At 40.4% G+C, this 27716-nt stretch overlaps 4 protein-coding genes across 6 annotated transcripts; 2 read left to right on the top strand and 2 right to left on the bottom strand.

Moving 5' to 3' along the window:
• Positions 1–290: 290 nt before the first annotated feature.
• fam193b (family with sequence similarity 193 member B) lies at positions 291–10022 on the bottom strand. Of its 2 annotated transcripts, none has more exons than XM_010744739.3 (10): positions 9580–10022; positions 7566–7844; positions 6839–7025; positions 4662–4880; positions 3848–4259; positions 3530–3713; positions 3179–3412; positions 1002–2064; positions 848–923; positions 291–733 (listed from the first exon to the last, which is right to left on the bottom strand). In XM_010744739.3, exons 1-10 carry the CDS (start codon positions 9736–9738, stop codon positions 637–639), a joined length of 2910 nt encoding a protein of 969 aa, XP_010743041.1. In that variant the 5' UTR covers positions 9739–10022; the 3' UTR covers positions 291–636. The 2 variants fall into 2 exon arrangements, with proteins under 2 accessions (XP_010743041.1, XP_027135149.1); XM_027279348.1 differs by lacking the exon at positions 9580–10022 and adding an exon at positions 9177–9301.
• A 1432-nt stretch (positions 10023–11454) lies between these two features.
• Positions 11455–20546, top strand: LOC104930061 (max dimerization protein 3). 2 transcript variants are annotated; one of them, XM_027284293.1, is made up of 6 exons: positions 11455–11536; positions 18890–18989; positions 19123–19152; positions 19261–19375; positions 19482–19647; positions 20113–20546. In XM_027284293.1, the coding sequence occupies exons 1-6, from the start codon at positions 11467–11469 to the stop codon at positions 20229–20231; spliced, it is 600 nt and encodes a 199-aa protein (XP_027140094.1). In that variant the 5' UTR covers positions 11455–11466; the 3' UTR covers positions 20232–20546. The 2 variants fall into 2 exon arrangements, with proteins under 2 accessions (XP_027140094.1, XP_010743042.1); XM_010744740.3 differs by lacking the exon at positions 11455–11536 and adding an exon at positions 18036–18257.
• LOC113745771 (max dimerization protein 3-like) lies at positions 11612–13692 on the top strand. Its single transcript, XM_027278715.1, has 6 exons — positions 11612–11651; positions 12229–12271; positions 12406–12435; positions 12542–12656; positions 12767–12931; positions 13684–13692. The coding sequence occupies exons 1-6, from the start codon at positions 11612–11614 to the stop codon at positions 13690–13692; spliced, it is 402 nt and encodes a 133-aa protein (XP_027134516.1).
• A 1399-nt stretch (positions 20547–21945) lies between the features above and the next one.
• Positions 21946–26837, bottom strand: prelid1a (PRELI domain containing 1a). The gene is made up of 6 exons (XM_019268502.2): positions 26684–26837; positions 26086–26211; positions 23817–24042; positions 23611–23724; positions 23290–23368; positions 21946–22839 (listed from the first exon to the last, which is right to left on the bottom strand). The coding sequence occupies exons 2-6, from the start codon at positions 26175–26177 to the stop codon at positions 22718–22720; spliced, it is 633 nt and encodes a 210-aa protein (XP_019124047.1). The 5' UTR covers positions 26178–26211; positions 26684–26837; the 3' UTR covers positions 21946–22717.
• Between the last annotated feature and the right edge of the window lie 879 nt (positions 26838–27716).

The following is a 27716-nucleotide window of genomic DNA, read 5'->3' as shown; positions in this document are numbered from 1 at the left end:
CATTTGATGATCACTAAATAAATTAAAGTATTCCAATCGGGGACTATCACATGCACTGCAGTCTGCTCGTGAGTAAAATCAATGCTCCCTACAGAAGAGGAGTGGTTTGTTTCAGATGTTGCCTCGTGGTCCTTTTTGACAGTCCTACAGTATAAGACAAATTGTCTCCAGCGTCTACCGTGACTGGTGTCGTGGCAGGAAACTAACAGTGATGAATGTGACGGATGATGAGCACCAAATTGAACTGATCAGAATTCAGACGTTTAACAACGTTAAAATGTCTCAGATTTGTGATAAAAACATTTATTTCATGTAAGGTAATTGTTTACATACTACATACGTAAGCACATGGATGCAGTGGATTCAACAGAGTTTTCCATTTTTGCATCTCTCATTTAGTGAACATTGCAGTAATAGCAAAGGGTAGAGCTGGCCTTGAGAATGATCCCTGGCTTTGTCAGCCACAAGTTATGTTTCAGTCTTCTGAATGGAGAGTATGATTTTTGAACCAGGGTCCCTTGGCTTAGTAAGGAAGAGAAGAAAAACAGGGAATGAGAGAAGGCCTCAGGCCAAATGGGGCTCTACTCAGAGTTTGTGTTGTTAAGTTTTTTTTTTGTCGTCTGGCACTCATCCAAGTTATTGAGCTGCGTTGGAAGGAACCTTTTTGAGGCTGAAGTTGGACCAGTTCACTGCTACCTTCTGGCGAGTTTGTTTTGCAGAGTCAAGGCAAAACCTAAAAAAATAAAAATAAAAAAGGAGGGAAATAACACCCAGTATTAATAATCATGGTTAATGTTAATCAATATAACTGTTCAGTTTATCCTGATACAGGCTATTTAGAGCTTACCTCTTAAAGTATTCCACTTCACGATCAATCTCATCCATTTCTGTTGGATCCACATCTTTCGGGAGAAATACATCATCTAGGGAATAACAAAGACTAAACGTGAGTACAATACAAATGAATGATTCAAAATATATACTATATGTATTTACTGTACCGATATTAGTCGTGGGTTTCTCCCCCTTGTTCTTGTTCTTCTTATTTTTCCCCTTGGGTTGCTGATGTTGCTGCCCGTTTGCAGAAATGGTGGGGTGAGCTTTGCTTTCTGAATCCTGCTCAGACCTAACGCCTCGTGTTTCTGTGTCACCTTTTCCCCTTTGTGCATTCAACAGGCCGCCATTTGCTCCATTTACTGGATGTTTGGATGACCTACCCTCTTCGGTTTTCTTAGGCCCGTTTCTCTGGTTGTCTGCACAGTGCTGGGGCTGTTTGTTCCCAGCTTTCGAACCGTTGGAAGCCACTTCTTTAAACTCGTTGGTTTTCTGTGTTTCATTCCCAGAGGCAGCTTTGGTTGGTTTGTTGGAATTTTGCTCCGACACAGATTGCTCCTGTCTTTGCTGCTGCTTTTTATTCTTCTTCGACTTTGCACCGCCATTCCCAACTGTTGTGTTTTTGGGATCGGGGGCGTCCTCCTTCGACTTAGCTGTAGCTTGGGCTGGCACCGGTGGCAAACTGTCAGATCCAGTGGAAGTGCATCTTTCTGGGGACCGAACCCTTATGAGCTTTGAGAGACTAGGGGTAGTGTGCAACCGCTGGATGTCCTTGGACCCAGCAGGGACCCCTGATGTGGTGGTGGTGGTGGTATTAGGGGAAGACACAGTGGTTGTGTCCTCCCATCCATTAACCAGGTCCAGGTGGTTCTTAAAGGTTCCCAGTGAAAGAGGGGCCAGGTCAAGGTCTATCTGCTGCAGGTCAGAGGAACCATTGATATGAGACAGTAAATGGTTGCCCTCCAATGTGGCTGCCTTCTTTGGGAAGTCATTGACATCGAGATTGAGGTCGTACATGCTAAATGAGGCCCGGATTGAGTCTTTAATGGTGTTCTTAATCTCCTCAAGTCGACTGGTGAGGAAACTGTTGACGCGCTCGAGCTCCAGCTGAGGCCAGTCGAGCAACCGGCTGGCTTCTGAACCATCAGGGAGGGACTCGTCGACAGGCTCTGATGGATTGGAGTGGGGGTCACTGCCTGCAGCACCCATGTTGCCCTGCTGAGCTTTTTCCTGAAACAGAAATGGTAGACTTGAGTGTGTGAACAGGTACAAACACACATAACCATAATAGTTTCTCGTCAGATTCATCATTTTGTTCATGTATTCCTTTAATTTATGTTACAATTCTTAAGATGTTTATGACATCAAACCCCTGTTTAATAATTCTGGTCCTATGAATTTACATTTTGCAATCACTTCTGAATAAAGTAGTTTTCATTAGTGGCAGAGTCTGCCATTCCCACACATGATTCAACTGGCCCACCTACGCAAGAGGGACTCGCAGGAAATGATGCATGCATGTAATCCAGTGTTACTGTTTGTTACAATATCAGCCAGTTTACTGTTCACTCTCCAAAAGGTACATTCAAATAGGATCAGTCTAGTCTATTTGTGCTGACCATAACCGCTGTGAAACAATCAGGAAATAACTTTTTATCTCCAAATTAACCAGCTTTATCGATGCCAACGCTCGCTCACTCTCATTCACTGTTCATGTCTTTTGACCAATGCTCGCTTTCTCCAAATTTAACTTTGTTTCACTGTTTTGCAGCATAAATTGCGAGCCATATTTAGAAGCTGGATACATGAAATAAATAAACCATAACAGTGTATCATAATTTAGTCCATGAATCCTCCTGGATAGCCTCAGTTTCAGCAACGTTTCAAGGAGGTTTGCCCGAGTGTTTGACTGGCAGCCGCAGTGTGACGTTGGGCTGCATTTTTTTTTTTTTTTACAAAAGTTGGATCTGGCTCAACTTCTCGGCTGCAGGTTTCTGCGTTTTTTTGGTGGACACTCCTGTGGCCTGGTCACTACAACCAAAATACACAACCCCCACTCAAATGAATGGAAAAATCTGTGTTTCTGAATATACCCTAAATCCGTATCAGAGCTGAACTAAATTAATACTTTGACAATTTTTGTCTATTTAGGCTTTAAGTTCTTATCGAGGTTCTTGTGTTTAGACAATATTTACCATTACAGAATGTTGGTATATTTTGTCAAACATCAAGTCAAACATTAACAAGTAACAATGTATTCTATGGGTACAAAGTATCAAAATGTTTAACAATACAAAAGTTGATACATATTCAAAGTTAAAACAGTGTTTCTAAGCTGCAGTACCTTCTTCTTTTGTTTGTGTCTTGCTCTTTTGGCAGCCTTGGCACTGTTGACAGGTTTGGGCTCAGAACTGTTTATGAAGTCTAGGAGCTCGTCTACGTCCCGGTTGTCAATGGCACCAGCCACTGTCAGTTCTGAGTCTTGACGCTGAGGAAGCTCCTCTTTACGCCGGGTGAGACGTGAGCGGAGCTTCTCTCGGATCTCAGCGTAGTTACGGCTTGTTGGTGCAGCTGGAGGCTGTGACAAAATGATACATTTCAATGTTTCATCATAATATCCGCTTTTTATAAATGTTTAACAAGCAAGTAGTAGCAAAGGGTACATAATCACTACTTAAAAAAAGTTTCAAAGTACCGCATTGTGTCCAAAGAACTCGCAGTAGCAGCAGTCGCAGTACTTCCCATCCTTCTGGTTGGTGGAAGAAGACGCACAGGAGCTCCTCTCAGAGCTGCTGTCTTCATCCTCTCCCTCCTCCAGCTCAGATGAAGGATGGCACAACGTCCCATTAGTCATTTTGTGCCCCTTACACGCCTGGTCCCTACAAAAAAAAAAAAAAAAAAAAAAGACATTAACCATGAGAAGGCATTTGTGTTTCGAATAAAACACAGCTACTGAGGCGGTTTCTTTATTTCCCATACTCAACAGAAGCAATGTTAAGATGGTAATACTAACCTGCAGGCCCCAGCTGTCAGATGGCCTACATTTGAAGTGGCCACTGTTCCCGCACTATGTCCATTACAAGGGTGGTTACAGCCCATGATAGAGGTGCCCAGTTTGCTGTGTTGTGTGTTCACAGCAGGAATGTGGGAGTTTTTGCACGGGCTGGGCTTATGGACAGACGTTGGGCTGTCTGGAGTGGGAGAATTGAGTTTGCCCGTAGGGCCGTGGAGGTTTGGTACCAGCGGGGAGAAGGGAGCGTGGTTTGCCACACTAGTGCCAGACGAGGAGGTTACATGGCCGTGCTGCCCAGAGTTCGGCTTTGGGGGCAGGAGTGAGGAATGCTGGGAAGACAGGCCAGTGGGACTGTTGGGGGGTACTGACAAGTCTATGTGTTGATGGTGGTCACTGGGATGGAAGGCTTCACCTGGACGATGGAAAGCATAAATAAAAATGACTTGTAGATAACAAACAATAAGTAGACACACAGATCATTTCTTATTAACTGAATAAATCTATTTAGACACTACTTTGAATGTCTTAAATGTGTCCACTTTTCTATATTTTATTTTATAAAACTATAGTATATTTTATATTAACAAAGTTAAGTTAAACACTTTGAACTTGAGTCAAAAAATTAAATACAAACACTGGCTTACCAATTTTGTTTAGTGAGAAAAAAGTTTTTATGCCTTAAAACAAATATTTGCGGACTAAAATGAATTTATCAAGATTCAATAAAAGATTAAAAACCTTTAATAACCTTTTAAAAGTTGAATATATACTTGGTTAAATGCAGATGAACCCTAACAGTCAAGGGAAGTATTACCTGGTGGCGTTGGTCGACGGCACACGGTCTTGAAGTGCTTGGGAGTGGTCTTACAAAGGTCTGCTGAGGTAGACAGGGGATTCCCAGCAGATGATCCACTGGAATTCTGGGATGACGGGTGACTGTAGGGACAGACTTTGGTACCCGACGTTTTAGCAGATTTCCCAGGCGCTTCATGAAGTCCTCTTTTCTCATGACAGGCCGACCCTGCTGTTACACCTGAAGATGGAAAGAGTGGTTAATGAATCTGAAGGGAAATGATGGATTAAATACAACACGACGACTGTTACAATAAAAGTCAAATCCTCTTTTTGATTAGAGATGCTTTCCGACACTAAAGACTGATTGAGGAACAAAACTATACAAAGTAATTTTTGTTTGTTCGAATATCGTGTTCAAATATTCATATAAACAAACATTGTAACATTCAGAGGAACATGTGGTAAGATTTTTACTGTCTATATCACAAAGTAACCATGATGTCTCAGGAAGTTTGAGAGTTTTGACCGATGCGCTTGACTCATCGATTTCCTGGTGTTGCGATTTTGTTTCAGATGAATTTATGTTTTGTAAAAAAGAATCCTCTGCTATTTGGTGGCACGTTCAGGCATGTTTAACTGTACAATGTCTCACCCCTGTGAGAAAGAAACAAGCATTGCAAGACACTTCATCCTTCAGACAACGAAATAAAAATAAGAAAGTAGTATTGCAACATTTGAGCTAATTAACAAGCTCATTCTGTTGTAAAAAAAGAGACTATCTCTTCTTGGCAGTCACCCATGCTTGTCAGTAGAAGTTGATACAAGTCACTGTAACTTAATGCCAACTTCAATATTTGCTTTGATACGCAATGAAGTACATTCAATAGCTCAGTTACCATCCAATTTAAGACATGTTTGTTTAATATTACCTGAGAAAAAATTATTTTACATCAACAAACTTCATTAAAGTACAATATACCATTTTGAATGCTCGTGCAAGAAGGCCACAGCTGCACACAGTGAGCACACATGACACTAGTTTCACTGATCCTAATTTAAATGCAATTTGGAAACGAGCCATTTAAGTGTTTGCTAAACTAGAAATACTACCACAGTCATACCACAGGTATCAACACAAAGTGGTTTGATAAAAGCCAAAGAAGCAGGAAGAAAACATACAAAAGCAATGATTGAACTAGTCTGACATGCTGTTCACATTTTATAAACAAATGTCTTTCTCAGGCCCAGGACAAACATGTCTCGCTTTCACATTCAATTCTCCTCTTATTTTACATCTTCCTGGTATAAATGACACAGTTTGTATACTGCATGGCCTTTTATTAACATTTAATGTGTGTCCATAGCATTGTTTTTGTATTATATGGACCTTATTTTCAAGATAAAGTATCATCTGTGCTTTAAAAGAAACTTTCACAGGCGCTTGTTATTGTTGAATTTCATCCACATTTCATAGTGGTAAACTATTTGCCCAATGTTATTTGTTATTTGTCGTTATTCCTTTGTACTGTGCAGTTATGTGCATTCATTAAACACAATTTTACAATTATATTTGAGGTGTGTGCATAATATTTCAATAAAGAATTACAATGAATGCAATGCACTGCCATTATGTACAAGGGTCAGTGTTTGAGTCTTCATTATAATTAGAAATGTGCGGGTCCAGGCATGCAGTAAATGTTTAGTATCCTAATACAGCAGCGTCTCTGTAGCCTTGAAGAGTAGTGTGATTAAATAACTGAACGTGCTCTGTGTACATTTGCCAGAATAAAACTAGACTTTTAAAGCATTTTTGTAATAACGCATGAAGTTTTCTTCCTGATATTTCATAAACTGTGATCTTTATTGGAGATTATGTTATATTTAAAGTTATCACCACAAGCTGAGTGCATTTTTTTACAACACGCTTATCTCAAAACATTACTCGACCAGCTTTAAGGAGCTCAGAAAGTAGAGCATTGTAAGCTTCTACAAGATGTCTTTCCGTAGACCAACACCTGCAACATGGATCACACATTTATTGCTACGCAGCTGAAGAGCTCTAACCAAATTTGTTTCCTTTTCACAAAAAGGAAACACACAACGCAGCCTGATATTTAGGTTTGTGATGTTTTCAGCAATTACAGTCACTGTCATTGAATGTTTTCTGCAGCTGTGTTTTACTCTGTGACAACAGACCTTGTTGTGAGTGTGAAGAAGTGTTGTGGTTGCAGTGTTCCCCTCCGTTGGTGTGGGCAGAGTTCCAGAGACCTGACAGTTTGTGGGCTGACAGGAAGGAACTCGGGTCCCAATCCACAGTACTTTGCTCCGGGTAACCGTTCCCACAGCTCTGGGACTTACAGGAGGAAGAGTGTGACAATGGTACCTGAATTTAAAAAAGAAAAAAAAAAAGAAACCCAACAGGTTAATCACAGGGCTGTCTACATAGGCTTATATTCTGGCATTCAACCATTAAACAAATCACAGCAGGGGACTGTTCAGCTGTTGCTTCTTTACTATTTTTAAAACGTTTGCACTTCGAGCGAAAGATCAACAACACATTTTGAACACAATGTTCATCTCAGCTGCAATATGACGATACAGAACTTGCGATCTGTGTAAAAACAACCAAGAACGCAAAAGTTAATAGCTGTTGCTGCCTCATGCAACAGCTATTAACAAGATGCCACACAAGAGACACAAACTCAGAATAAGTTCATTCTGAAGAGACAAAAAGGAGATCACATGTTTAAACTTATTAAATCCAGGATGACATTTTGAGCAAGTCCATGCAAATGCAATGCTTTGTATGATGAATGGAGGTGAGTTTACCTCAGTCAACAAACATAGTTTAACTAAAAGTAGTTAAAGGAAAGTTGTGAAAAGGATCCACAAATATGACCCAAATCACTCCACTTTTACTTACCGGTGTCGGCTGCTCCTGGGTGCTCCGTCTCTCCTCTTCTTCCACACTCTTGCAGCAGCTCTGACAGATCCACAGAGGCACCTCTCCCAGCAGGGACTGAGACAGCGACGGCACCGCATCAGCAAGCTTACGCCCTGGCGCCTCCCGCAATAAGGCCTGGGAGAGTGCAGGCACGGCATCAGCCAGCTTGGTCCCGTGGCCCCCGGGGAGTCCGTTTACGGAGCTTGCTCCCCAGTCCTTAAACTCACGGTGGCATAGGAGGCAGCAGGTGTGCATAGGCTAGACAGAGAAAGAGAGGATGAAGAGGTCAAGTATTAGCCTGTGATTATCAAACACATAATTATTGTAATACTAACAATCCTATGTGTTCATATACACATGCCAAAATATGCATCAAAACCTCTTTAAAACAGTTTCAACCAAAACAGCTTTCACTGAGTTATTTACAGACTTGTTCGTAAGGCCGGTGATGTTGTGGGGGTGCAGATGGACTCGCTGACTGTGGTGTTGTAAGGTGCTACCTTGGACTATGACTCCCACCCACTCCATGAGGTGCTGCACAGACTCAGGAGCACCTTCAGTCAGAGACTGCATGGCACCGAGATGCTCCACAGAGAGACACAAGAAGTCTCTCCTACCTGTGAGCATCAGTCTGTACAACTCCTCCCTCAAAATATCAGACACAGTCAAGTCCAGTAGCTGTCGAACGCATGCATACTGCACTTTAAACCATCAGTGTCTATTCTCTGTACAGTCTCTCAAAGACTAAATTCTTCTTCTAAAGGTTTTAGATTTACATATTGCATAGATCACTGTTACTGGTTTTATTCAACTGTGAGTTATACATGTGTATATAGTGTTAAAATAGGATATCGTATAGGTGTATAGTGTTAAAGTTTTGTTTTCTTGCCATCACTTACTATCTCACTTACCGTTTGAGAGCTGCTGTAACAAAAATCCCTGAGGGGATTATTAAAGTATTTCTGATTTACAGATATTTAGATGTTTCACTGTATTTTCTGTATTACTGCATAATTTTATGATACAATAACATTGCATTTTTTCAGATAAGCAGATTATCTGCAACACAACACAGCCAAAAAATAAACAAATGTTACTTGGAGTTATGAGGCGGTCACATCTTACACGTGTGGTATAAAAGGGTAATAACTCAGCAGCCATGCAGGCTGTGAGGCTCAGAGGACAGATGTAAAAGCTTAGCTGACATACAGTGTATGTGTATCTTAAACTCACACATCTAACCTCACTAACTCCGATCCAGCTTTGGCATCATCTGCCTGATGCATTTTGAAACTTTTGACATTAGCTCCCCTGTCACGCTCCCGACAAGAAGCGCGTGGTCCAAAGGGGGGGGAAGCAAAACAACAAATAGCACAGGTTTAAGAGTCAAAATAAACAACTCCGAGCCGTGTCTGTGTGAGTTTAGCAAGCAAACCCGTTATCCTCACTCAGCTAACGAGCTAATTAGCTGGTAGCATGGCTGAAAAGCACGTTTGCAAAAAGCACGCTAGCCCCGGCTAGCCTTGTCTGGCTAAGGTAGGCTAGCTGGGGCGGGTGGAGGAGTTTGTAAACGCTGGAAATGGGACCGACCTGTCCGAGGCACAATGTCACCTGTCCGGCAAGCAGCAGCTTTGGAGGGAGATGGGCTGCACGCACACACACACACACACACACACACAAAAAAAAAAAAAAAAAAAAAGCTAGCCCCACTGTTTCTTCTGCTCGGCGAAGTTGAGCGTATTATTATTTATTTAATTACAAATCAAACGACGTGAGAGCTCCACATCCCAAAAAAAAAAAAAAAAAAAAAAAAAAAAAAAAAAGATTAAAAATAGCGTTCAGCCCAGCGGAAGCGTCTAACTTCACGTCTGCCTGTGTCTGGCTTCAACAAATATTTTTTTTTTTAAAAAGCACAATGGAGGATGCTTGTGTTCGCATTTTTATTTATTTTTTTTTAAACCAGACATTGGCTTGCTGCTGCTAGCTAACCTACCTGGTTCGCCCTGGTGGTGGGCAGCCTATCCAGCCCTGCATCTCCGCCGCCACCGCCAGCTGCATCGCCGGGAGAGACTGGGCTCTTCGGTACGGTCTGCTGTCCAGGCACAAGCTCCTTCTGGGCGACCCCTTGCTGCTTGCTTTTCTTCCTTGCCATCGCAGCCGTGTTTGTGATACGCTTTGGCCAAGTTTGCACCAGTTTCGATGATTTTGAGAACACACTTTCGTTTCTTCTCGGACCTCAAAATGTTCTCTATCTCCTCCAGTCAAGACAACAGTCAATATGGCGGAGGACTGGCACACTCAAGAGTTCATAGGTTAAAGATACTGCTGGCAACGAGGCTTCACTGCCGTGCGGAGGATGCAACGGGAACCCGATACAGGCAGCGAAGCCAGGCGGGCGCCATGTTTAGTGAGGGCAAAGCTCTCCTCCCACTTTCTTCTGTGTGAAAAGACAATTAAACAACAACAGATCGTCAGTGCGACGAGAATATACATTTATATATATATACATTGTCCTATTTTAACCTGTTTTTAATGTTGTATTCTTGTTATTTGATATACTTTTATGGTTCTTTTTGTTTGTCTCTGTTATTTGCCGTCTACTCTCATTTATTGTAAGGTGTCCTTGGGTGACAGAAAGGTGCCTATGAAATAAAAAGTATATTATTATTATTATTATTATTATTATTATTATTATAATAATGACTATATCATGCTTTATGTATGCAGTCTGTTGAAGCTGTACACCAATGTTTCAGTCTATATGGTGCACAATGAGTATTGTGATTGTAATAAAACGAGGGCTGTGTGCTGGAGTTGAGATATAGATGTTTAGTCTGTGTATATAGTGTTAAAATAGGATATCGTTAGGTGTTAGTGTTAAAGTTTTGTTTTCTTGCCATCACTTACTATCTCACTTACCGTTTTGGAGCTGCTGTAACAAAAACCATTTCCCTGCGGGGATTAATAAAGTATTTCTGATTATGATTTCTGATTCTGATCATGCTTTATGTCTGTTGAAGCTGTAGACCAGTGTTTCCGTCTATAAGGTGCACCAGTGATGTATTATGATTGAAATAAATGGGCTGTGTGCTGGAGTTAAGTATAGATGTATAGTCTTTAGTTGAGATAAAACATAAGTCTAATAACAATAAACACACACACACACACACACGTACATACCAATGCAACTTTGTACAACCAGCACCCTGTGTCATTTCACGTGTTTATATAACCAAAGGCCAAATATGAATAAGCACATGTTAGTGTTTTACTAATGTGATCAATGTTTGAAAAATAAAGGTGCCGTGGGATGGGAGGGGGACGCGGGACGGAGATTTGACAATGACGTTTTTTTACGTTGCCTGCCGATGCATTCAAATGCTATCGGAAATATTGAAATAATGGCTAAATCCACCATAAGGACCCACTTATGTACCCATTATAATGCAGTGAGTGTTTACTTGACTTAATTAATAGCTTTTATGACGTTTGCTTAAGAAAAACATCTATAATTATTATGTTTTACACTAATGTAGTCTTTTTTCAGATGCAACCGAACTGGCAGAACGTTATGGATTTAATATAGATAGATAAAAATGTAATAAGTCACCCACATGAGTACTCAGGTACTAATAGAGGCCAGAGCGATTATATCCGACAAACTTATGTCTACCTGTATTTATCACAGCGAGTTTTCAAATGTCCGAGCTTACATGAACGCATCCGTGTTTCTACTGCTGTGGACTGAGGACGTAGCACAGACTGGGCTTCATCTACTTGGGCTGTACTGACGCCTGCACCACAATGGCTGTTTACCCGCGGCTGTTGTTGTTGTTGTTTGTGTTTTAAAAAAATATATATAATTTGAACAAAAGCAATAATGGAAGGACACGTTTGCAACATCCCGGTGCTTCTTCGGGCTGCTGAGTTTCTGGAGAGAAGAGAGCGAGGTGAGTGTTTTTGTGACAACTGTCAGTGTTACAAGGGGGGAGGAAGTTGGTTATTGTTAAAACAACAAATGCACAATGGAGCGACAGCGAGTGCACATGCGAATGCAACACAGAGGCACCGTGGGGTGAATTTGTTCGAGAAAAACCATCGAGATTCACGCTTGAAGGCTATTTTAAGGGCGAGTTTCCCATTTGACTCAGTGACCTACATATCGGTCCAGCATTGTACTCAAAGGCGCCAATCTGGTCCAGTTTGAAATTTAGCCGAGCGTCGCTGAGCGCTTTCAACCCGGTGAATGAAAACAAAACAAAAAAAACAAAAAACAGCAAAAGTTTAAGTTTATTCAGTGTTTGTGCACGGTGTTTGCACATTTCTGCTTGAGAGACTACAGAGATAGTTTTCCAATAATAAATAGTTAGTGAGTGATGGCGCCAAAACCAAAAACAGAGCGCCTCAGCTGATGACAGCAGTCGAGTGATTTCATCCCCTCATCTTACACCATAGGAATATATATATATATAGTTATAGGTATTAATCTGAAGCACTTGTCCGCTTATGTTCATAAAAAGCACAATTAGCATTGCTTACAGTTCATTTTCAGACTGTTTTTTAACATGTTTTTTTTGTTTTTGCACAAGAGCAGAACAGGATATGCTTCAGTGCTGCCCTCAGCCCAGATCTCTCTGACAAGAGAAGCAAACAGAAGAGCAAGAGATAGCTGCTGGTGGCAATAGGTGAGCGTATTACATAACTGATAACCGACAAGAAAGGGTGTGGTTGTGAAGTTTGACTTTCAGTTCAGATAAAGTGCACAAATACCTCACCAGCTTCAAGAGCTGAACACGCTTGTCTCTTTCTGTGACTGCAGGTCGGTTCACAACGAGCTGGAGAAAAACAGGTAAAGACTCCTTTTTATTGCAATGTGTCTTAGTGAGCCACAAATAAACATCCTCTCATCGTGCATGGATTAAACGGCGTCGATTGTTGCTTGTCGTGCTTTGTAGACGAGCTCAGCTGAGGCACTGCCTGGAGCAGCTCAAGAAGCAGGTCCCTCTGTCGTCTGACTCGATGAGGAACACACACCTCAACCTGCTGAGGCGGGCTCAGCTTCACATAAAGGTAGACGCAACAGAGAGTAAAACCGTACATCTGCTCTTAAATAATTTGCAAACAGTGCTTCATTGCTGTCTTCGTCTCTCTCTCTCTTTCTGTCCTTTCCCCCCGTCCAGAAGCTGCAGGAGCAGGATGAGCGTGCAGAGCAGATGAAGGGACGCCTGCGCTGGGAGCAGAGAGAGCTGAGGGTTCGGCTGGAGCAGCTGCAGAGAGGCTCGGAGAGGATGAGGAACGACAGCCAGGGGTCCCCCATGTCCTCCGAGAGGTCTGACTCCGACAGGGTAGGTCTCTCTCCGACTCAGATGAGTCTCAACTCACGCACAGTCATATGCATACAAAACATGCTAAGACAAGCTTCACTGCCAAAAGAGCGATTACAGACAGACAGAAACTTAAACTGAAGGTTTCCTGTTCTCTAAATGATTTTTTGTTGACACAATTTTAACAGGAAATCATTTATGACTATATATGATTTAAAATTATCATCTTACAAAACTCTGCCCTAACAAAAGAATGATTTTAAGCAAAGTCACATCAAAAGTGAATAAATAAAACTTCTGAAGAGTTTTATCTGTCTGTTTATCACTATTAGTGGAAAGCAATTAATTGCCCTGAATATGTCATTGATAATTGCATGTTTTTCATGCATTTTCCAAAGAATGTCTATAGCTCAATGTGAATGTTGTCGTATTTTCTGCCACTAATGGATTGATCTTTTGGTTTGGTTTTTCCTTACAGAGGATGTGGAGGTTGATGTGGAGAGCATCATGTTTGACTGTGTGGACTCTGATGGACTAGCATTACGCACACTGTGCAGACCACTGTTACTCCAGCATGGACAAAGCTTGGCTATGACGGCACAAAAAAAAAAAAAAAAAAAAAAAGCTACGTTAACTCGTTTAATTTCACTAGGTGCACAGAAGAGGAGTAAACATTCCAAAAAAACAAACAAGCGAACGGAGGAAGAGGAGAACGGACAGGTGTTACTGTACAACTGAACACTTTTTTTAAAATTTTGTTTTGTTTTTTACAGAAGGAGTAATGTTGGACATTTTCTTTTTCAAATATATCAGACTACAAGCTAAATTTATATGAATGAGCTGTGTTCATTTGCACTGAATAGCAGTTAAAATCACTGGGCTGGGATGGATGATGTAACAATACGCGTTTCTGGCATTAATCGTTCGTGGTGTTTCTTTGCAAGCCAACCTTCCAATGATCCACATGATCATTCATCTTTTAAGGGTTTTTAAAATACAAAAAAAGAAAAAGGCATTTTTATTCAGCTCTTAAATTTTCTTTACTACAGTACGTCTAATACTGAATTCTGCCTTAAAAAATCAGCTTTGGTTTAATGTTCCATACGGCTTTTCTCTCTAGCACTAGTGTATTTGTAGCATGCACTTAAACATTAATCTGTGCTATGTTTTGTATTATTGTCCTATTATGTAAGGTCAGACATGTATTTTCTTCTGTTGCACAAAACGTCCACACATTGCACTTGTTTTTGTTTCATCAGGATTGTGGGTACATCAAATGAAAAAAAAAAAAACGTGAACAGCATTAACTGGTCATATTTGCACATTTATATCTGGCAACTTTTAAAACCAAATATTCATTTGGTGTGTTGGTGCACAATTCTCTGTAATTAAGTGCAAGAATGTTGATGCCTGTATTAAGAGATCATTTGTGAGATCATGTGAGGGATGTCGGTTCTTTATCACAGCTGTACACTTCATTGCTTCTGCATTTGTCATATGAATGTTAATTATGCATGCAACAAGTTCACCAGTCGGGCAGGTAATGTCTACTTGTAACAATCATGCAGTTATTGCTGTTTTACAAGTTGTATCATATTCATTGCTATATATTTATAACAGACGGTGCTTTTTTTCCCCCCTCCTTCACTTTGTATATGCAGATGCCTTATTATCTTTTAATATTATGTATGCATTCATCTGTCTCTCCGCCCAGAATATTATGTAGCATTTTTGTATTGGTTAAGCTTTTTTTTTTCTTTTTATTAAATAAATATTTTCTATATTTACGTGCCGTCTCTGACCGTTCATTCACGTTCATGAAACTTGATCTGACCTTTTAAAAATAAAGTAATGCCTAAAACACTTTTCACTGGCTGATGTACAACCAGAGACGGGTGTCTTACTTGTTTTATATGTAATATTTAGAGGTTATGTGTAATTAACTATTTGAAAAAGATAAGACTACAGTAAAGTTTAAATGAAGCAATTTGATATTGCATAAAGGTTCCGGAGATGCAGAGAATCTACAGATGACGAGGGTCAAAATTTGTCAAATAGATATGAAACTTCCCCAGTTGATCACTGACAAAGGTTTTCTGAAAATTATGTTTTAATTTTGCATTTTTAATGCCAACGTTAGGTGAAAAAAAATCTAATCAAATGAATGTCTTTGTGTGTCTTTAGTGTCTCATCTGCATCGATCAAATTTGTCTTGCAACCTCTTGTCAGCATCCTCTCCCCCCCAGGTAATCAACCAATCATGTCAATCAAAGACATCACCGCATGATGGTTACAAAGAAGCTGTCCATTTATTGACAAGCTGATATTTGATTGATTACAGTAAGAGCACATTGCTGCATGGGTTGTATCATTAGACTGAAGCGAATGTACATAACAGTGTCACACACATTCAGAAATGTGGTAAAGACCACTGATGTCCATTGCAACCACAGCGCTAGGTGCCAACAATGAACTTCAACTTGAAGCAATCAGTCTTGTTAGGATGATTAAGGTGTGCTGGGTGAACTGAACAAAAAGATAACATAGCAACAAAACAGAACTGATGTCAATCAAACACTGAATTAATCATATATTCCGCGTTGTAATCGTTAGCTTCCAGAGAAGAAGCTATAAATACAGAGCTATTTTAAAATGACACGACATACTCAAAAGGAACAGAGTAAAAACAAAACGTTGACGATGGGCACAGAGGTTGACCAAAGGTTTGGGGAACATATCGAGTGCCATTATGATTTTATGGCATCCAGAGCCATGTTCAGCCACTCCTTTCTGAGATCTGTGGTAAATACCAAGTATCAAAAGGTATGATATTTATCAGCGTGCGAAAACAGGAAGGCTGGAACAGGCTCTTGAAACCCAGCTCAGGCCTTTTATGGTCCACCACCATTTCAGTTGGACGTTCCCTCACAGAGGTGTCTACCCCTGACCCTGACTGAACCATGAGGAGGGGGGCGAGGGAAGGGAGGAGGGGTAAAGATAAATCTGTCCCGGTATCAGTAGCAAAAGAAACGATGATCTGTGGCTCACACCTATTGTTTCTTCTGGGTGCGAGGCGAGGGTCTTTGGCTTTCTCCTTAGCTGCCAGTGCTGTCTCTCTTGCTCGTTCTGTAGCAGTTTCTGCTAAAGTTCTTGACGGACTTTCACCTGCACATAACACAAACTAGTTATGTCAGTTGCCATATCTGTATGAGGAAAAACAACACTACCTCTTTTTAGTCAAACACAAACCTGGCCTCACTACCGCCAAACTATCTTCACTTCCTCATAATAAAATCTCATGCATTGTACTGACGCAGGGTATGAAGATGTTTGATGTTTCTACGGCAATCAAAGGTCGTAACCTTATAGCTTTACAGTCATTCACCCAGACTGGCTATACACATTGAGCCTTGCTGCTATGGTTGTAGTAACACCACAGTCTTCCTGTTGATGTAATTTCATCATCGACACTTGAATGTTAATGTGAATCGATACTGTGAACAGGAGAAGCACAGGCATTACTAATAAAATGAAAGACGCCTTTGTTCCGGCGATTAATGCAATACGATTAGAGACATGGTCGTTATTGACGGTTTACCTTGCATTTTAGCCAGCACATACTCAAAGCCTTTCATGGTCTTTGTAACACTGGTCTTGAATCTTGCAAGACCAAACTCCTAGAAAGAAAGAAAAACAGAATAATGTGTCATCGACCTATTATAAGTCAAATGTTCTGACATGTGTTCCCCGAGCTTGACCATCATCAAACAAAGTCTTGGCCTCGACTGCTCTAGGTCACATCTTAACACTGTATCATGTTACAGAATGACAGGTAGGTGGGTGAGTCTCCCTTCCAGGACCACAACTCCCACTTTCCCTGGGTGGTTATGTACTGTGACCCATTAGATTAGATTCAACTTTATTGTCATTCCACATGTATAAATACAAGGCAACGAAATGCAGTTTAGCATCTAATCAGAAGTGCAAATAGAGAAGTGCAATAGATACAGCTAAATGCAATATTTACAGTAGTGCAAAGGTGTAAGGTGTGTATAGCTATGTGCAGAGTATGTACAGATAAACAATGTGGGCAGTAGTTATGGGCAGATTATATACAAATAACTTATGGGAGCATAATGTACAGGTATATATGGCATAGTTTACTGTTACTTGGTTTTTATTTTACTGTCACTGGTTTTATTTAACTGTTATTTATACATGTGTATATAGTGTTAAAATAGGATATCGTATAGGTGTATAGTGTTAAAGTTTTGTTTTCTTGCCATCACTTACTATCTCACTTACCGTGTGGGAGCTGCTGTAACAAAAACAATTTCCCTGCAAGGATTAATAAAGTATTTCTGATTATGATTTCTGATTCTGATCATTCTTTATGTCTGTTGAAGCTGTAGACAGTGTTTTCCGTCTATAAGGTGCACAGTGATGTATTATGATTGAAATAAAATGAGGGCTGTGTGCTGGAGTTAAGATATAGATGTATAGTCTTTAGTTGAGATAAAACATAAGTCTAATAACAATAACACACACACACACACACACGTACATACCAATGCAACTTTGTACAACCAGCACCCTGTGTCATTTGACGTGTTTATATAACCAGAGGGCCAGATATGAATAAGCACATGTTAACAGTGTTTTACTAATGTGATCAATGTTTGAAAAATAAAGGTGCCGTGGGATGGGAGGGGGACGGAGATTTGACAATGACGTTTTTTTACGTTGCCTGCCGATGCATTCAAATGCTATCGGAAATATTGAAATAATGGCTAAATCCACCATAAGGACCCACTTATGTACCCATTATAATGCAGTGAGTGTTTACTTGACTTAATTAATAGCTTTTATGACGTTATGCTTAAGAAAAACATCTATAATTATTATAGTTTTACACTAATAGTAGTCTGTTTTCATATGCAACCGAACTGGCAGAACGTTATGGATTATAATATAAATAGATAAAAATGTAATAAGTCACCCACATGAGTACTCAGGTACTAATAGAGGCCAGAGCGATTATATCCGACAAACTTATGTCTACCTGATTGTATTTATCACAGCGAGTGTTCAAATGTCCGAGCCTACGTGAACGCATCCGTGTTTCTACTGCTGTGGACTGAGGACGTAGCACAGACTGGGCTTCATCTACTTTGGGCTATACTGACGCCTGCACCACAATAGGCTGTTTACCCGCGGCTGTTGTTGTTGTTGTTGTTGTTTTTTAAAAAATATATATATATTTGAACAAAAGCAATAATGGAAGGACACGTCTGCAACATCCAGGTGCTTCTTCGGGCTGCTGAGTTTCTGGAGAGAAGAGAGCGAGGTGAGTGTTTTTGTGACAACTGTCAGTGTTACAAGGGGGGAGGAAGTTGGTTATTGTTAAAACAACAAAATGCACAATGGAGCGACAGCGAGTGCACATGCAGAATGCAACACCGAGGCACCGTGGGGTGAATTTGTTCGAGAAAAACCATCGAGATTCACGCTTGAAGGCTATTTTAAGGCGATGTTTCCCATTTGACTCAGTGACCTACATATCGGTCGCAGCATTGTACTCAAAGGCGCCAATCTGGTCCAGTTTGAAAATGTAGCCGAGCGTCGCTGAGCGCTTTCAACCCCGGTGAATGAAAGCGAGGCAGGAAAAAAAACAGCAAAAGTTTAAGTTTCATTTAATGTTTGTGCACGGTGTTTGCACATTTCTGCATGAGAGACTACAGAGAATAGTTTTACAATAATAAATAGTTAGTGAGTGATGGCGCCAAAACCAAAAAACAGAGCGCTCAGCTGATGACAGCAGTCGAGTGATTTCATCCTCCTCATCTTACACCATAGGAATATTTATATAGTTATAGGTATTAATCTGAAGCACCGCTTATGTTCATAAAAAGCACAATTAGCATTGCTTACATTTAATTTTCAGACTGTTTTATAACATGTTTTTTTTTCTTTGCACAGAGGCAGAACATGGATATGCTTCAGTGCTGCCTCTCAGCCCAGATCTCTCTGACAAGAGAAGCAAACAGAAGAGCAAGAAGATAGCTGCTGGTGGCAATAGGTGAGCGTATTACATAACTGATAACCGACAAGAAAGGGTGTGGTTGTGAAGTTTGACTTTCAGTTCAGATAAAGTGCACAAATACCTCACCAGCTCAAGAGCTGAACACGCTTGTCTCTTTCTGTGACTGCAGGTCGGTTCACAACGAGCTGGAGAAAAACAGGTAAAAAGTCCTTTTTATTGCAATGTGTCTTAGTGAGCAACAAATAAACATCCTCTCATCACGTGCATGGATTAAACGGCGTCGATTGTTGCTTGTGGTGCTTTGTAGACGAGCTCAGCTGAGGCACTGCCTGGAGCAGCTCAAGAAGCAGGTCCCTCTGTCGTCTGACTCCATGAGGAACACCACCCTCAACCTGCTGAGGCGAGCTCAGCTTCACATAAAGGTAGACGCGACAGAGAGATAAACCGTACGTCTGCTCTTAAATAATTTGCAAACGGTGCTTCATTGCTGTCTTCGTCTCTCTCTCTCTGTCCTTTCCCCCCGTCCAGAAGCTGCAGGAGCAGGATGAGCGTGCAGAGCAGATGAAGGGACGCCTGCGCTGGGAGCAGAGAGAGCTGAGGGTTCGGCTGGAGCAGCTGCAGAGAGGCTCGGAGAGGATGAGGAACGACAGCCAGGGGTCCACCATGTCCTCCGAGAGGTCTGACTCCGACAGAGGTAGGTCTCTCTCCGACTCGAGATGAGTCTCAACTCATGCACAGTCATAATGCATACAAAACATGTTAAGACAAGCTTCACTGCCAAAAGAGCGATTACAGACAGACAGAAACTTAAACTTGAAGGTTTCCTGTTCTCTAAATGATTTGTTGTTGACAATTTTTAACAGGAAATCATTTTATGACTATATTATGATTAAAAAGTTATCATCTTACAAAACTCTGCCGTACAAAAGAATGATTTTAAGCAAAGTCACATCAAAAGTGAATAAATAAAACGTCTGAAGAGTTTTATCTGTCTGTTTAATCACTAATAGTGGAAAGCAATTAATTGCACTGAATATGTCATTTGATAATTGCATGTTTTTCATGCATTTTCCAAAGAATGTCTATAAGCTCAACGTGAATGTTGTCGTATTTCCTGCCACTAATGGATTTGATCTTTTGGTTTGGTTGTTCCTTACAGAGGATGTGGAGGTTGATGTGGAGAGCATCATGTTTGACTGTGTGGACTCTGATGGACTGAGCATTACGCACACTGGTGCAGACCACTGTTACTCCAGCATGGACAAAGCTTGGCTATGACGGCACAAAAAAAAAAAAAAAAAAGCTACGTTAACTCGTTTCATTTCACTAGGTGCACAGGAAGAGGAGTAAACATTCCAAAAAAACAAACAAGCGAACGGAGGAAGAGGGAGAACGGACAGGTGTTACTGTACAACTGAACACTTTTTTTAAAATTTTGTTTTGTTTTTTACAGAAGGAGTAATGTTTGACATTTTCTTTTTCAAAATATATCAGACTACAAGCTAAATGATATTATGAATGAGCTGTGTTCATTTGCACTGAATAGCAGTTAAAATCACTGGGCTGGGATGGATGTAACATTACGCGTTTCTGGCATTAATCGTTCGTGGTGTTTCTTTGCAAAGCCAACTTCCAATGATCCACACTGATCATTCATCTTTTAAGGGCTTTTTTTAAAATACAAAAAAAAGAAAAAGGCATTTTTATTCAGCTCTTAACTTATTCTTTACTACAGTACGTCTAATACTGAATTCTGCCTTAAAAATCAGCTTTGGTTTAATGTTCCATACGGCTTTTCTCTCTAGCACTAAGTGTATTTGTAGCATGCACTTAAACATTAATCTGTGCTATGTTTTGTATTATTGTCCTATTATGTAAGGTCAGACATGTATTTTCTTCTGTTGCACAAAACGTCCACACATTGCACTTGTTTTGTTTCATCAGGATTGTGGGTACATCAAAATGAAAAAAAAAAACGTGAACAGACATTAACTGGTCATATTTGCACATTTATATCTGGCAACTTTTAAAACCAAATATTCATTTGGTGTGTTGGTGCACAATTCAGTCTGTAATTAAGTGCAAGAATGTTGATGCCTGTATTAAGAGATCATTTGTGAGATCATGTGGAGGGATGTCTAATGACGTGTTCTTTATCACAGCTGTACACTTCATTGCTTCTGCATTTGTCATTATGAATGTTAATTATGCATGCAACAAGTTCACCAGTCGGGCAGGTAATGTCTACTTGTAACAATCATGCAGTTATTGCTGTTTTACAAGTATGTATCATATTCATTGCTATATATTTAATAACAGACGGTGCTTTTTTCCCCCCCTCCTTCACTTTGTATATGCAAGATGCCTTATTATCTTTTAATATTATGTATGCATTCATCTGTCTCTCCGCCCAGTAATATTATGTAGCATTTTTGTATTGGTGTAAGCTTTTTTTTCTTTTTATTAAATAAATATTTTCTATATTTACGTGCCGTCTCTGACCGTTCATTCATGTTCATGAAACTTGATCGTGACCTTGTAAAATAAAGTAATGCCTAAACACCTTTTCACTGGCTGATGTACAACCAGAGACGGGTGTCTTACTTGTTTTATATGATTAATATTTAGAGGTTATGTAGTAATTAACTATTTGAAAAAGATAAGACTACAGTAAAGTTTTAAAATGAAGCAATTTGATATTGCATAAAGGTTCCGGAGATGCGGAGAATCTACACATGACGAGGGTCAAAATTTGTCGAGTAGATATGAAACTTCCCCAGTTGATCACTGACAAAGGTTTTCTGAAATTTTATGTTTAAATTTTGCATTATTTAATGCCAACGTTAGGTGAAAAAAGTCTAATCAAATGAATGTCTTTGTGTGTCTTTAGTGTCTCATCTAGCAACAGATCAAATTTGTCTTGCAACCTCTTGTCAGCGTCCTCTCCCCCCCAGGTAATCAACCAATCATGTCAATCAAAGACATCACAGCATGATGGTTACAAAGAAGCTGTCCATTTATTGACAAGCTGATATTCGATTGATACAGTAAGAGCACATTGCTGCATGGGTTGTATCATTAGACTGAAGCTGAATGTACAATACAAGGTGTCACGCACATTTCAGAAATGTGGGTAAAGACCACTGATGTCCATTGCAACCACAGCGCTAGGTGCCAACAATGAACTTCAACTTGAAGCAATCAGTCTTGTTAGGATGATTAAGGTGTGGCTGGGTGAACTGAACAAAAAGATAACATAGCAACAAAACAGAACTGATGTCAATCAAACACATGAATTAATCATATATTCCGCGTAGTAATCGTAGCTTCCAGAGAAGAAGCTATAAATACAGAGCTATTGTAAAATGACACGACATACTCAAAAGGAACAGAGTAAAAAACAAACGTTGACGATGGGCACAGAGGTTGACCAAAGGTTTGGGGAACATTATCGAGTGCCATTATGATTTTATGGCATCCAGAGCCATGTTCAGCCACTCCTTTCTGAGATCTGTGGTAAATACCAAGTATCAAAAAGGTATGATATATATTCAGCGTGATGCAAACAGGAAGGCTGGAACAGGCTCTTGAAACCCAGCTCAGGCCTTTTATGGTCCACCCACCATTTCAGTTGGACGTTCCCTCACAGAGGTGTCTACCCATGACCCTGACTGAACCATGAGGAGGGGGGCGAGGGAAGGGAGGAGGGGTAAAGATAAATCTGTCCCGGTATCAGTAGCAAAAGAAACGATGATCTATGTGGCTCACACATATTGTTTCTTCTGGGCCTGCGAGGCGAGGTCTTTGGCTTTCTCCTTAGCTGCCAGTGCTGTCTCTCTCGCTCGTTCTGTAGCAGTTTCTGCTAAAGTTCTTGACGGACTTTCACCTGCAACATAACACAAACTAGTTATGTCAGTTGCAATATCTGTATGAGGAAAAACAACACTACCTCTTTATAGTCCCAACACACACAGCCTGGCCTCACTACAGCCAAACTATCTTCACTTCCTCATAATAAAATCTCATGCACTTGTACTGACGCAGGTATGAAGATGTTTGAATGTTTCTACGGCAATCAAAGGTCGTAACCTTATAGCTTTACAGTCCATTCACACCAGACTGGCTATATACATTGAGCCTTGCTGCTATGGTTGCTATAGTAACACCACAGTCTTGCCTGTTGATGTAATTTCAGTGCATCGACACTTGAAATGTTAATGTGAATCGATACTGTGAACAGGAGAAGCACAAGGCATTACTAATAAAATGAAAGACGCCTTTGTTCCAGCGATTAATGCAATACGAATTAGAGACATGGTCGTTATTGACGGTTTACCTTGCATTTTGGCCAGCACATACTCAAAGCCTTTCATGGTCTTTGTAACGCTGGTCTTGAATCTTGCAAGACCAAACTCCTAGAAAGAAAGAAAAACAGAATAATGTGTCATCGACCTATTATAAGTCAAACGTTCTGACATGTGTTCCCAGAGCTTGACCATCAATCAACCCAAGTCTTGGCTTCGACTGCTCTACGGTCACATCTTAACACTGTATCATGTTACAGAATGACAGGTAGGTGGGTGAGTCTCCCTTCCAGACGCCACACACCACTTTCCCTGGGTGGTTATATACTGTGCCCCCACTTCACTCTACTGACCTGAATAGCTCTATTAAGCCCGTAGACACTGGAGGAGATCCAAGCTTCTCTTTTTATCTCCGTCCAGCTGCCATTCTCGGGGTTAATTCCGTACTTGCACCGCTCTTCCACGGACTGAGACAACAAAACAAACAATGGCACGATGAGGCTGTGATGTTACTTTGTGCGAGACGCTGAGTGAATAAACAAAGCAGGCGTTGGGTTACCATGAGGCGAGCGTGGCTGATGTTCCATGTTAGTGTGGTCATGGTCCTTTTCTGAGGGTCCACAATAGAGTCCTCGATGATGTACGCTGAGCTGGCCATCTGTTTTGGAAGGTACCGCTCCATCCAGCGAGGCGATCGGCTAGTTTTGGTCAACAGACGTCTGGAAATGAGGCAGTTGGTTGGAGTGACCTCTCGGAAAATGATGTCCTCGGTCAAAACGTGGTTACTGTGGGAAAAAGAGGAAAACTGTCTGTCAGTTTTTTTTCTTTATTGAATCATACCCATTAATCTATACAATGTTAATGAGCGTGTCTTACTATCACACATCAAATTTGTGATTGTATTAAATATCCAGTGAGATAAAATAGCAATGAGAAACAAAACAAGCATCTTTATCTTGATAACATTTATTTTGGTTGATCCATCAGATCAAAAGCTTCAACTAACTCTTCAAAACTGATTAATGATCAGCTAATTACTCTATTCGTTAATCGATTATCTATTTGGTCTAAGAAATCTCATTGCTTGTTTTGTCTGACCGTGTCTTCTGCATTATATAAACTAAGAAAGCGTCAAATATTATCAGCTGCAAAACTGGAACAAGTGTATTTGTTCTGCTGTACAAACACAAAAAGATAAAAATATTCACTTGATTTATGATATGTACCACATTACTGCTGACACTATTAAAGTGTTCATCACAGGTAAAAGTCCATACATACATGCATTCATAATCATACAGCAGTTCGACCGAGTAATTTGAATGGACAAGAGTCAGGATTGTACTGATAACTCCATTATCAGTACAGGTACATTTACATAATCTATTTTAGATTGTGATAAACTTTGCACCAGAAAGACAAATTTAAAAAGTTGTTTAAACACACACACACAAGGGGAAACCATTTACTGCATCCTGCTGTGCGGCTGCTGATGTTAACCCGAATCCGATTAGCTGATAATAAACCTGATGAGCCACCGTCAGTAATCAACACACAACCATTAATTAAGATAATAACTAACAGCAGTGAACGTCAGTCAACCTGATCATACTTAACAGTTACCTAATGCTTCTGTAGTGTTGACAAAAAAACATAAAATAAAATAAAAAAAGAATATTCTAGCAGTTTGAATTAAACTAAAGCTCCCTCCACTGTCCGGGGAAAATATTACACCAAACTTCCTTTAAAGAAATATTTCAACATTTCCTTATGTGAAAAGACTGTATCACTGTAGAAACACAAGATAAAGGACTAATTCTTATTAATACGGCTCCAATATAATTAATAAAGAGATAATTAACTGTATATCTAGTTACATCAGTAAATGTTTATATGTTGCTCAGCCAGTTGTGGAACTATTTGTGTTGGCCGCGCCAAAACAAAACAAAAGATTAAATAAACAGTTTATAATCTGTTGTCATGATCTTATTACTACGAACCAATAAATAGCTCTTGTAGTAGTTGTACTCGTGACGTTGTATTGACTATGACTGAATCACAGCCTCTCATGTGATCAAGTTCTGAATTATCATTATTATTATTATAATAATTATTATTGACACGGTGTCACATTTGATCAGCTAACCACATGTGTAGCATGTAAAAATCACAATCCTCAAAGTAACTAGCACCTAAATAAATATGGAGTTATATTATAAAATATAACAAAAACACTTAAGTCAGTGGTTCTTAACCTGGGTTCGATCGAACCCTAGGGGTTCGGTGAGTCGGTCTCAGGGGTTCGGTGGAGCCTCCGCCCTGGAATTTTTTATACCATTTGTTACAACATATCTTTGTGAGCAATCGTTTTCGTTGAGGATGCTGGACATAAAAACTAAGAAAAGGAACAGACTTTGCTGTGAAAATGACATGAGACTGGCACTTGCCAAGGTGAAGCCCCGCATATCTGAACTGGTCTCTCAAAGGCAACAGCAGAAGTCACACTGAGGTAAGTTGTTGTGAGTTCATGCACTGTGTTGGTTTTGTTATTTGAACAAGGTGATGTTAATGCACGGTTCATTTTGTGCACCAGTAAAAAAAATCATATTTTATTTTTTACTAAAGAAGGGTTCGGTGAATGAGCATATGAAACTGGTGGGGTTCGGTACCTCCAACAAGGCTAAGAACCACTGACTTAAGTACTTCAAAACTGTACCCAAGTACACTCTCTGCATGCAAATGGAGACTTTTATGCAATTTATGCAATGCAATCTGGATTTGTGCAAGCATTAGAGGTCAAACTGAGTCCAGGCTGCCTCTAATCTCACCTGTAAGGGTTGGGATATCGTTGCCAGAAAGCAACACACACTTGGTCCCAGGTGCTTTTGAGCAAACCTGTGCAGCAGAAATACTTCACCATTGTTCCGTGCGTTTACTCTGGCTGGCTGTATACCCTGTGGAGACAAAAAAACATTGATTTAACGTTAGTTTGACGTTAGATTGATGTTATGCAACCTGTTTCCACACGATGCCACAGACTGATGGCGACTAGTAAACACAAAAACACGTCTAAGTGTGTGTAAATGTTATATACTGGATTTAAATGAGAGACACGTGTTTTCCTGAACTTTCCAGCGCAAATGCTAAATGACAGCTGTCAGTCAGGTGACAGGCTGGACGCGTTACTTCACACGCTGACATGGCATGACTAAAAAACTAGATATGTGGGTGACAACGAGGGCTGCTGAATATTTCACCAGGTGTAAGGTTACTGTCACATGTGTCACGTACGCCCTGCTTTAACTTCCTCGTTAGCACGAAGCTACCATGAATGAATGGCCCAGGTTGACCCTGAAACATCTTTAACAGCGACATCCCCCCAAAAAACAAAACGGCAGATTTGTTTTTATTTCAGAGTATTGTTACCTGTAATGGCGACGACATTCAAAGGTTGAGTATTTGCATTTTTTTTTTTTTTTTTGTATGCTCCAGTCTGGATGAACTTCACCGAGCAAGGCTACCTAGAAATCATGTCAAATGTGACTCGGACTTGGGGGGGAAGTCAGACATTGACGACATATCCGGTGCAAAGTCTCCATGTGAGCTGTGAAACAGCAGAGGGCAGCAGGAGACTGCGCACAAACATGCTGCACAGTGATCAGAGGCAGAGGCGCTGCAAGGGATTTTAGACCCCCATGACAAAAAAATCTAATTGGGCCCCCCCTCTGTGCAGCTGTTGTCACCAAGTCTCTAGGACCTAACTATCCCATCAAAAGCTTTACATAACTCTAAAGCAGTGGTTCTTAACCTTGTTGGAGGTACCGAGCCCCACCAGTTTCATATGCTCATTCACCGAACCCTTCTTTAGTAAAAAAAAAAAAAAAAACTCACAACAACTTACCTCAGTGTGACTTCTGCTGATGCCTTTGAGAGACCAGTTCAGATATGCGTGGCTTCACCTTGGCAAGTGCCAGTCTCATGTCATTTTCACAGCAAAGTCTGTTCCTTTTCTTAGTTTTTATGTCCAGCATCCTCAACGAAAACGATTGCTCACAAAGATATGTTGTAACAAATGGTATAAAAAATTCCAGGGCGGAGGCTCCACCGAACCCCTGAGACCGACTCACCGAACCCCTAGGGTTCAATCGAACCCAGGTTAAGAAGCACTGCTCTAAAGGCTTGTAACTGTTTTGCATCTTGTAGTTCAATACTAGTACTAGCACAATATTTACTGCTGGTGATTTGTACATGCATGCAAGTCTGCATACAGTATGCAGTGCAGTTCACTGTTTGATGCAAGATTAAAATTTTCATCTAACTTTTACTGCCCAAAACACGTAAAAAAACAAAGAGATAATTAATTTCATTTTTATATTTGAAATGTATATACTCAATGATGATGGTTTAATCATTTTATATTGGTTTACCTATTTTTTGGGGCTCCTGTCAGTCGTGGGCC

The sequence above is a fragment of the Larimichthys crocea genome, chromosome I, assembly GCF_000972845.2.
Source record: "Larimichthys crocea isolate SSNF chromosome I, L_crocea_2.0, whole genome shotgun sequence".
Classification (NCBI taxonomy): Eukaryota; Metazoa; Chordata; class Actinopteri; family Sciaenidae; genus Larimichthys; species Larimichthys crocea.
This window is presented reverse-complemented; position numbering and strand designations above follow the sequence as displayed.